Source organism: Opisthocomus hoazin, chromosome 7 (assembly GCF_030867145.1).
Source record: "Opisthocomus hoazin isolate bOpiHoa1 chromosome 7, bOpiHoa1.hap1, whole genome shotgun sequence".
Lineage (NCBI taxonomy): Eukaryota > Metazoa > Chordata > Aves > Opisthocomiformes > Opisthocomidae > Opisthocomus > Opisthocomus hoazin.
In genome coordinates, this window is record NC_134420.1 from 24,827,067 (window position 1) to 24,836,349 (window position 9,283).

The following is a 9,283-nucleotide window of genomic DNA, read 5'->3' on the forward strand; positions in this document are numbered from 1 at the left end:
TTATGTCAGGACTTGTTTAGAAAGAGAAAATCTTCCCTGGAATAGAATCATAGAATTATTTAGGTTGGAAAAGACCTTTAAGATCATCAAGTCCAACTGAAAATCTAACACTGCCAACTCCACCACTGAATCATGTCCCTAAGCACCACATCTCCACATCTTTTAAACGCTTCTAGAGATGGTGACTCAACCACTTCGCTGGGCAGCCTGTCCCAATGCTTGATAACCTTCTCAATTAAGAAATTTTTCCTAGTAGCCAGTCTAAAACTCCCCTCGTGCAACTTGAGCTATTTCCTCTCGTCCCATCACTTGCTACTTGGGAGAAGAGACAGACACCCACCTTGCTACAACCTCTTTTCAGGTAGTTGTAGAGAGCGATAAGGTCTCAGCCTCCTTTTGTCTAGCCTAAACAACCCCAGTTCCCTCAGCTGCTCCTAATAAGACTTGTGCTCCAGACCCTTCACCAGCTTCGTTGCTCTTCTCTGGACATGCTCCAGCACCTCAATGTCCTTCTTGTAGTGAGGGTCCCAAAACTGCACACAGCACCTGAGGAGTGGCCTCACCAGTGCTGAGTACAGTGACATGATCACTTCCTGCTCCTGCTGGCCACACTATTTCTAATGCGAGTCGGGATGCCATTGGCCTTCTTGGCCACCCGGGAGCACTGCTGGTTCATGTTCAGCCATCTGTCACCTCCAGGTCCTTTTCTGCCGAGCAGCTTTCCAGCCACTCTTCCCCAAGCCTGTAGCATTGCATGGGACCCAAGTGCAGCACCCACCACTTAGCCTTGTTGAAGCTCATACAGGTGGCTTTGGTCCATCGATCCAGTCTATCCAGATCTCACTGCAGAGCCTTACTACCCTCAAGCAGGTCAACACTCCCGCCCAACTTGGTGTCATCTGCAAACTTTCTGAGGGAGCAATGAATCCCCTCATCCAGATCATTGATAAAGTTATTAAACAGAACTGGCCTCACTACTGAGACCTGCGGAACACCCCTTGTGACTGGCTGCCAACTGCATTTAACTCCATTCACCACAATTCTTTGGGCCTGGCCATCCAGCCAGTTTTTTACCCAGCATAGAGTATGTCCATCCAAGCCATGAGTAACCCATTTCTGCAGGAAAATGCTGTGGGAAATGATGTCAAAGGCTTTATTGAAGTCCAGGTAAACAACATCCACAGCCCTTCCCTCATCCACTAAGTGAATCACCTTGTCATAGAAGGAGCCCAGGTTAGTCAACCAGGACCTGCCATTCATAAACTTTGCTGACTTAAGCTGATCATCTGGTTGTCCTGCACATGCTGCATGATGGCACTCAGGATGATCTACTCTATAACCTTCCCTGGCACTGAGGTCAGACTGACAGGCCTGTCTTTCGCCACATCCTCCTTCTGGCCCTTCCTGTAGATGGGCATCACATTTGCTAACTTCCAGTCAACTGGGATCTCCCCATTTAGCCAGGACTGCTGATAAATGGTTGAAAGTGGCTCAGTGAGCACTTGCACCAGCTCCCCCAGTACCCTTGGCCTCACAGACTTGTGTATGTCTTAAGTGGTGTAGCAAGTCACTAACCATGTCCCCTTGGATCATGGGGGCTTCATCCTGCTCCCCATCCCTGTCTTCCAGCTCAGGGGCCTAGGTACCCCCAGAATAACTGGTCCTGCTATTAAAGACAGAGGCGAAGGAGGCATTAAGTACCTCAGCCTTTTCCTGATCGTTTTTCACGATGTTCGCCCTCACATCCAGTAAAGGATGGAGATTGTCATGAGGCTGCCTTTTGTTGTTAATGTATTTATGAAAACACTTTTTATTGTCTTCTATGGCAGCAGTCAGATTTAGTTCTAGTTAGGCTTTGGCCCTTCTGATTTTCTCCCTGCATGACCTCATGACACCTTTGTAGTCCTCCTGAGTTGCCTGTTCCTTCTTCCAAAGGTCATAAACTCTCTTTTTTCTCCTGAGTTCCAGCCAAAGCTCTGTGTTCAGCTGGGCCGGTCTTATTCCCCGCCAGCTTGTCTTTCAGCACATAGGATGGCCTGCTCCTGCGCCTTTAAGATTATTTTCCTTGAAGAATGTCCAGCCTTCCTGGACTGCTTTGTCCTTCAAGACTGCCTCCCAAGGGTCTCTGTCAACCAGGCTCCTAAACAGGCCAAAGTCTGCCCTACTGGAGACATCACTGCTTTGAAATGAGACTGTTCTCTGTCCATTGAAACAAATCTGTTAGGGAAAGGCAACAGAATGTGGCTGCCTAGTTGTTTTTTTAAGAGAATGGAAAACCATTCCCTATGAAAAATAAACAAGCTTGATAATGCAATGTAGGATGTCAAATGTCTAAGCTATGGACGTATTTGTGAAGGACTTTAGGGGACGGTGTATATCTGTGATCATATTGCTAGGGAAAGTTTTGAGAGAGAAATTCTGCTAAGACCCAGTGAGTAACTTGGCTAATTGTTAAAGAACAACTTGCCTCCCTGAAAATGTTTTTCTGTTAAAAGCTGTTGTGAAGAGGCTTAGTGAATGACACAGCAAATTATTTGTGTTGTTCACCAATGTTGCTTCATCTTTCTTCCTGGGTTTTAGATGTAAATATATTCCTGAATTTTAGTATCGACAGTGCAATGTACATAACCTCCCGCAGGCCACTGCAAATTGAAACAGCATTCACTCCGTGGTTGAAGTACATCATCACAGAATATTTACCTTCCCTACCCAGATATTTATTCTCTCCTTTATTTCTACTTAATACTTTCTTTCATAAAAGACACCATATCTTTTTTAATTAACAATATGTGTTAATGTCTGCTTCCTAGGGTCTTTATTTGTTCCTGTTTCCCCTCTGCATACATATGAGTGCGGATGGATGAATGCGTATTTTCCATCCACGCACTATAAACATGCATTCAAAGTGGGGTTCATCTCATCTTGAGCTTTAAATTTAGTCTAATTTAGTCCTCTGTCATCAAGAGGGGGAGATAAACACCTCCAAAACCTAATTCATCCCACTTGCTGTAGGCATTTGTCCTAAGATGTAATATATCTCCGTCCACAGGCTGACTCTCAGGCTGGGTCTCTTTTGGTTAATTGACTACCTTAATCTAGAAGCCTAATTTTTATATGGCTGGGATTAGGAAAGATGAATTCTACCCTTTGATTCTCCATTGTTTGTCTTTAGTTTGAGCATTCAAATAAGTATAGACCATGCCTATCATTTTATCTTTATCTGTGGAATGGCAGCATTATAAACTAAAATACAGCTTCTGTTGAGTTCCTTTGGTTTAAGGTTTTACTGATAGGGCTCAACTGAGGTTTGTTTCTGCTGAGTGTTATGCATAAATGCAACAAGAACAAGGAAGAACATAAAGAGAGAACTGACAAAGTGAAGGGAGTTGGAAGAGTTACATTTTCTCAGAGGCCAGTAAAAACACAGAGGTTGAGTGACTTGTCCAGAATGATGAAACAGAAGTGGAAAATTGGTCAAGATTTATTAACTCCCAATCCAGTGCCCCAAGCTCAAAGCAAACTTTTTTTTTCTGCTCCCAAGTACCCCAGTAGATATTAAGCTTACGTGAGATAATAGCATACATGCCTTCCCCTCGCCCCACTTTTTTACTTATTGTTATCGAACTAGTAAGTTTTCCCTTGAGTATACAATGAAATCATTGCTGAGTGTATGTGCATCCTTTACATAATTTGAACAAGTGAATCACACAGTGCCATAATTACACAGAAATAAAGGTTTCAGAAGGACAGAGACAAGCTGTTCAGTTAACTGTAACTCCACACAGATTAATAAAAAGAACCAAGTTGCTGATTATTAATAGACTTTTGAAAGTCTCAACTTTAAGGTATTTTATTTACAACATTACTTTGTGAAACAGCCTCTAGCAAAATATTTCAGTTATTAATATGAACATTACATTCTTTTCCCCATTAATTTGGACATGCAGGAACTGTAAATGAAAATGATTTTTTCTTCAGAGAGTAAATCACAGGAGCAGTCTTAAGCAAACTGGCAGTTCTCTAATAGAGCAAAATTCTATTCCCAGAGAGCTCTCAAAAAGATTTCAATTAGATGTTAAATTAGACACCTGAAATTCTCATATTTCTCTCAGCTCCTTAGGCAAAAAAAACAAGATAATAACTTGATCAGCTCAGAGGTTTCAGTGTTCTGTTGCAAAATGTCTTCCTTTTGAAATAGATCAAAATGCAGCATAAAAATTTTAGATTGCTTGTCTGTGTGGAAGGTTGAAGTGAATGGCTTCTTGGGAGAAGAATTAAAAAAAGAATCCCTAGTGCTTTGAGTACTCATTTGAGAGATGAAGTACACTGATAAATATGCAATATGAATAAACTTTTCAAATGTGCAGTGAGTGGGTAACAGAGAAATTGTTAACAGTGAAGTTGGGTATGTTCTACTTTGGCATCTAATTTCAGATAGTATTTTGGGGTCGAGTTTTTGAAACAAAAGTTTTTCCAGTATTTCTCTGCACATGCATAAAAAGTTCCTGTAATGACATGAAGGTCAACACAAGGGCATAGTGAGTGTGTGTGTATACTTCCCATAACTTGTTGGGGAGGGGAAGAATAGATTTGTTTTTGTAGAATCCCTATTAAGGCTTACAGTATTTTAAACTCTTCTTAGCTTAGTTACCTAGTTAGATGTGGTAACAAATATTGTTACAACTGAACTAACTGAAAACTATTTGCACCTTGCATCATATTTTAGAAGAATGTTTTGTATTTCTGCAAAGGAAAGACAGGTAGTAATGAACCCTGGTGGTACCAGTTGTTACCCCGTTGCTGGTACCCTTAGTGGCATGGAATTTTCCTAGGCTTTGCCCGTGGAAAAGGTGAAACTGGACATGAATATGATGAGGAGGTAAAGGAGCTGACCTTAGCCTTAGTGGGAAAGAGAGCTTGTGTGCAGGCTTTGTCTCATGTAAATATTTCTTGAATGTGCTAATTATAAAAGTTAGTGGTGGTTTACCTGGGATAGTCTGTGGACATAAGCAAGATAATCTTTGCATGCAGAATGAAAACTGTTTTCTAGACCAACTCTATCTACAGTTTGTGTTTCTCATTTATAAATGCCCATGGTCTACAGGTCTGCATCTAGGATGGAATCATAGAATCATAGAAGAGTTTGGGTTGGAAAGGACCTTTAAAGGTCATCTAGGTCCAACCCCCCTGCAATGAGCAGGGACATCTTCAACTAGGTCAGGTTGCTCAGAGCCCCGTCCAACCTGACCTTAAATGTTTCTAGGGATGGGGTGTCCACTACCTCTCTGGGCAAGCCGTTCCATGATCTATATGCTCCAGCATCTATTGAAGCCCATGTAAGCCAGGTCCCTAGAACATTAAGCAAAATAGATGATTAATAAAATTATACAAAACCAGAAAAAATATTTCCTGATCAATCAGCCGATATTACAGTTTATTGATAAAGGATGTAGATACTTGCAAGATACTCACTCCCGTGTCTGTCAGGTACCTGGCCACCAGAGAGGAATCCGGCTACCACTTCTCTGACTTATTAGATGGCATTAACTGTGTCAATACAGCTTCTTACAAAATGTTACCAGAAATCGTGTGGGAGACTGTGCCTTCTAAACTGAGCGGAGACCATAAGGTCCCGAGTGTTCTTTGTCTCTTTCAGCAAAACAAATAAGTGTGTTCTTAACTTCGAATACATCAGTAGTCGTTGGCTTCACTGAGGATTCATCAGAAGTTTGAAAGAAATAAACACGTTTAAATGTTTTGCTGATTTGGTACTGAAGTACTTAAATCTTTGAAACACAGAGACCTTGAGGAGTCATGCTATTTGTCATGGCTGAAATTTCTAGACACTTCATATTAACTTCTTAGAGGATAGGGAGCATTCCTGTACAGTTTGGGCAGTGAGCGTGTGTCTCCTGTGTAGCTCTGGAATTAATTTTATGTAACTGCTTACCGTAAACCTTTTGTGTCATGGCCCCCTGCAGCTCCTTATCAGTGTGCAGCCTGACATAGTGTTTTGTTTTCATTATTTTATTTTATAGGCAGAGCATTTATTCTAAGATATTTCAACGCGAAGCAATACAGAAATGCTATACGCTATGTCAACAAAGCAAATATTGGCAAATGTAGAAAGACTCTTATGTTCCTCATGCAAGAGATCCAAACCAGCCAATTACATATTTCTGAGATTGTGAAAATAAATTATTGAAGTCTGCAAATTGATAATGTGTCATTTTGCTCATTCCAGGCATTTCCTTTGCTGAAACTGTGTTCTGGGAAGCGTGTTACATTAATATCAGATGTGTGTACACTGAAGCTTTATGTGATACTAGCCCAAATTTTAAGGATATGGAATCTGTCTTTGAAATTTAACACAGCTGTATGTAACTTGTCCTTATCCTCACAGCCCTGTCGCTACAAGTGGAAGGAATGTAATAGATGTGTGCAAGGGAGGTTTTTAGATTCCTTGCCTTGAGCAAAATTGGTTAATGATATTCATTTAGATACAGTACAGTACAAACGGGGCACATTAAATGGCTTAAATTGGGTCAAATTGAATAATTGAATTTATTCTTTTACTTAAAAGGAGCTTAATCAGCTGAGAGTGCTAGAGTCAGAAAAAGTAGTTTAATTAGATATTAATTAGAAGTTTGTATTTTGAGCTTCCTTATCATCACTTGCAGCAATATTATCTATGTATCTGTTTTTCCTCCTTACAGCTGCTAGGGGATGATGTTCAACCATTCTCACTTGATGAAGAATTTGATTATGACAGTGTGGCACTGACCCCTAAGTTCTCTGAAGCTGAGCTGAAGGCCATTATGGAATTGTCTGAAGAGAAGAAAACAGGGATGGATGTCAAGTCAGCACGAGCTGAAGACTGAGTCAAAGGCTTTCTGTGCAGTGCTGTTGAAATAACATTTTTAGGGGGTAAATCTTGCTCTTCATTGTACCCTTATTTAGTGTTTTTATTTATGCAGCTAGTAAATTATATCCTTTTTGTTTGTTCTACCAAGATGCCTTGGAGCCTGAGGTTGCCTTTCTCTGTACCTCCTTGTCCTGATGAAAACACAGAACAGAAAGATGGTGCTTGTCCAGAGTTGCTTGTAGAGTAGCCCTTCAGCCAGAGAGGAGGTATTTCCGTCCTTTTTATGTGTCTATACACTCATTTACTTAGGCATTCAGGTTGACTAAGGAGGTCTGGGTTTGTCCCTAAATCCAATGGGATTTTTGTATAGATCAGTGACCTTTAGTATTGTTAGGCCCCAGAGCTCAGCTGCTTTGTTGTTTTCCAGGTGGTATGAAGCAGTTGGAAGGACGTCTCAAATGACAGCCGTAAATTCCCTTTTGTAGAAAAGTCCTTGAGTGGGGGGAATCCTGTGTTGGCTCAGGCTAGGTATGCTGGAGTTATTTGTTCCACAGGACCAAAATAAGCTGGTGGAATTCAGAATAGCATTATGGATACTGTAGCTTATGTTTTGTACTGACTCAGTTCCTGACTAGCGGAAAGCTAGTCCTAAAGCTGCCTTTTACCTAGTTCTTTCAATAATGCAAATAGTAGCTTTTTGCAGCTGATAAATCAGTCTATAAACTCTTTTCCTATCGTTGTAAGACTTAAATATACAGTGTTATAAGAATAAATGAATCTGTGAATGCTGGGGTTTTTTCTCTGTCTTTCGAGTTACTTCAGTTGTGCAGAGAAAAAAATATTCATGTTTCCAATAAAATTTTGAGGGTATCAAAACTGACGTGGTGCAACTCCTAACAATTAAAGCATGAACTGCTACAAAAAGCCTTCTGCACAGAGGATAAAATATGATCCCATCCATTAAAGGAACTGCCACTGAAAGGCTGTCAGGTTTTACATTTTTTTACAGATGATTCCAAATACCAGCTTATGGCTTACACTCAGCATCACTGAAATACAAGAGACGCTGGTGTTGAATAAAGGTCAGGGAGTATGGGTGGGAGAGAAGAGTGTGCATCTCTGACACAAGGTAGTATGTACTCTTGCTATGAGGTGTTTAGAATTCACTTTTTTTCAGCTTACTGTAGAAGCTTTGCTGTTGAGTCTTGGTTTAACATCACAACACTGAATTGTATTATTGGACTTTTTCTGGTATAACTGCATTAGCTAAAGTTTATTGACCAACATGTTGCCCTTGGCCTATCTCCATTATTTCTGAAATGGGTGATCAACATGATGAATATGGGAAAAGTGTCTGAGCAGACAGGCTAGAGACCAAACCACAAGTTGTTTAAAGGTTCTGGATGAAATCCCTGTGGCTGGTTAGCTGCTCCATTGTCAGCAGTTTATAAAAGTACAGAAAGGTGCTGTGATGCTTCAGAGGAAATTTTCTGGATCAGTAATTTTGTAGACTATAATCACATATCACTGAAATCTGAACAGCATTTGTTTTGGAGAATGGAATTTTCCTCAATTAGGGGGATATAATTGAAGAGTGAGATTAACAAAAAGCAGAAAAGGAAGTGGTCTCAGACAAGATGTTTAAGGAGAGTGAAAACTACAAGTATGTTGCATAGAAAAACTGGTCCTTGCTGGTAGAAGGTAATGAGAAAGATATTTTTAACATCTACACTCAAAAGCATGCGTGTACTGTAGTTAAAATAGTTTTTCATGCAGTTGGCTGTATAGCAGATTCTGCTGTTGTTTGGGAAACTTTTTTTTTTTTAATGTTAATTCATTTGAATTCAATGAAGTGTTTTGTTGAATCCAAGATACTTTTAATAAAGTGCTTCAGATCCAAGTGGATTTCAGTGAAAAATTCCTGAGCAGATCTATTTATTAGTTCATCTTCTGGAAGACACAGATAATGTGTATAAATGAGAGGGATAAGAGGTAAATTCTTGAAAAGCTCCAGGAGCACATCTGGGAGGAAGAAATTAAGAAGAAAGGCAAGGTCAGCCTTTAAAACATCAACAGAAAATTAAGGGAGACAACCTCATTAACATATGTATGTACAGCAAAGATAAAGTAAGGAACCTTCAGTCTGAGAGACATCTGTGTCCAGAGTTTGCTATCCTGCAGACAAAGAATCAACCATAAATAAAGGTGGACTTTTGTGGGTTTGTGGAATGATGAATTTGGCACTTTTTTGGTGTTTTTTTAGAAAGGTATGAGACGCACAAACCATAGATCAGTCCTGTTGGAATCCTATTGCCAGTAGAGTCAATGAGAAAACTTGTCCAGGGGTTCATAATGATCTTCAGACCAAATCAGCTCTGGAATCTCTAAATGCATTTTCTATTCATTATCAATTTTCCC

At 40.2% G+C, this 9,283-nt stretch overlaps 1 protein-coding gene across 5 annotated transcripts in view; it reads left to right on the plus strand.

Moving 5' to 3' along the window:
- Positions 1-8,783, plus strand: part of IFTAP (intraflagellar transport associated protein) — a 47,847-nt gene extending 39,064 nt beyond the window's left edge. For all 5 annotated transcript variants that reach the window (XM_075426248.1, XM_075426251.1, XM_075426247.1 and 2 more), the window contains one exon: positions 6,717-8,783. In XM_075426248.1, the coding sequence (XP_075282363.1) occupies positions 6,717-6,881 (165 nt within the window). In that variant the 3' untranslated portion in view covers positions 6,882-8,783. The remainder of the gene's footprint in view (positions 1-6,716) is intronic.
- The last annotated feature ends 500 nt before the right edge of the window (positions 8,784-9,283 follow it).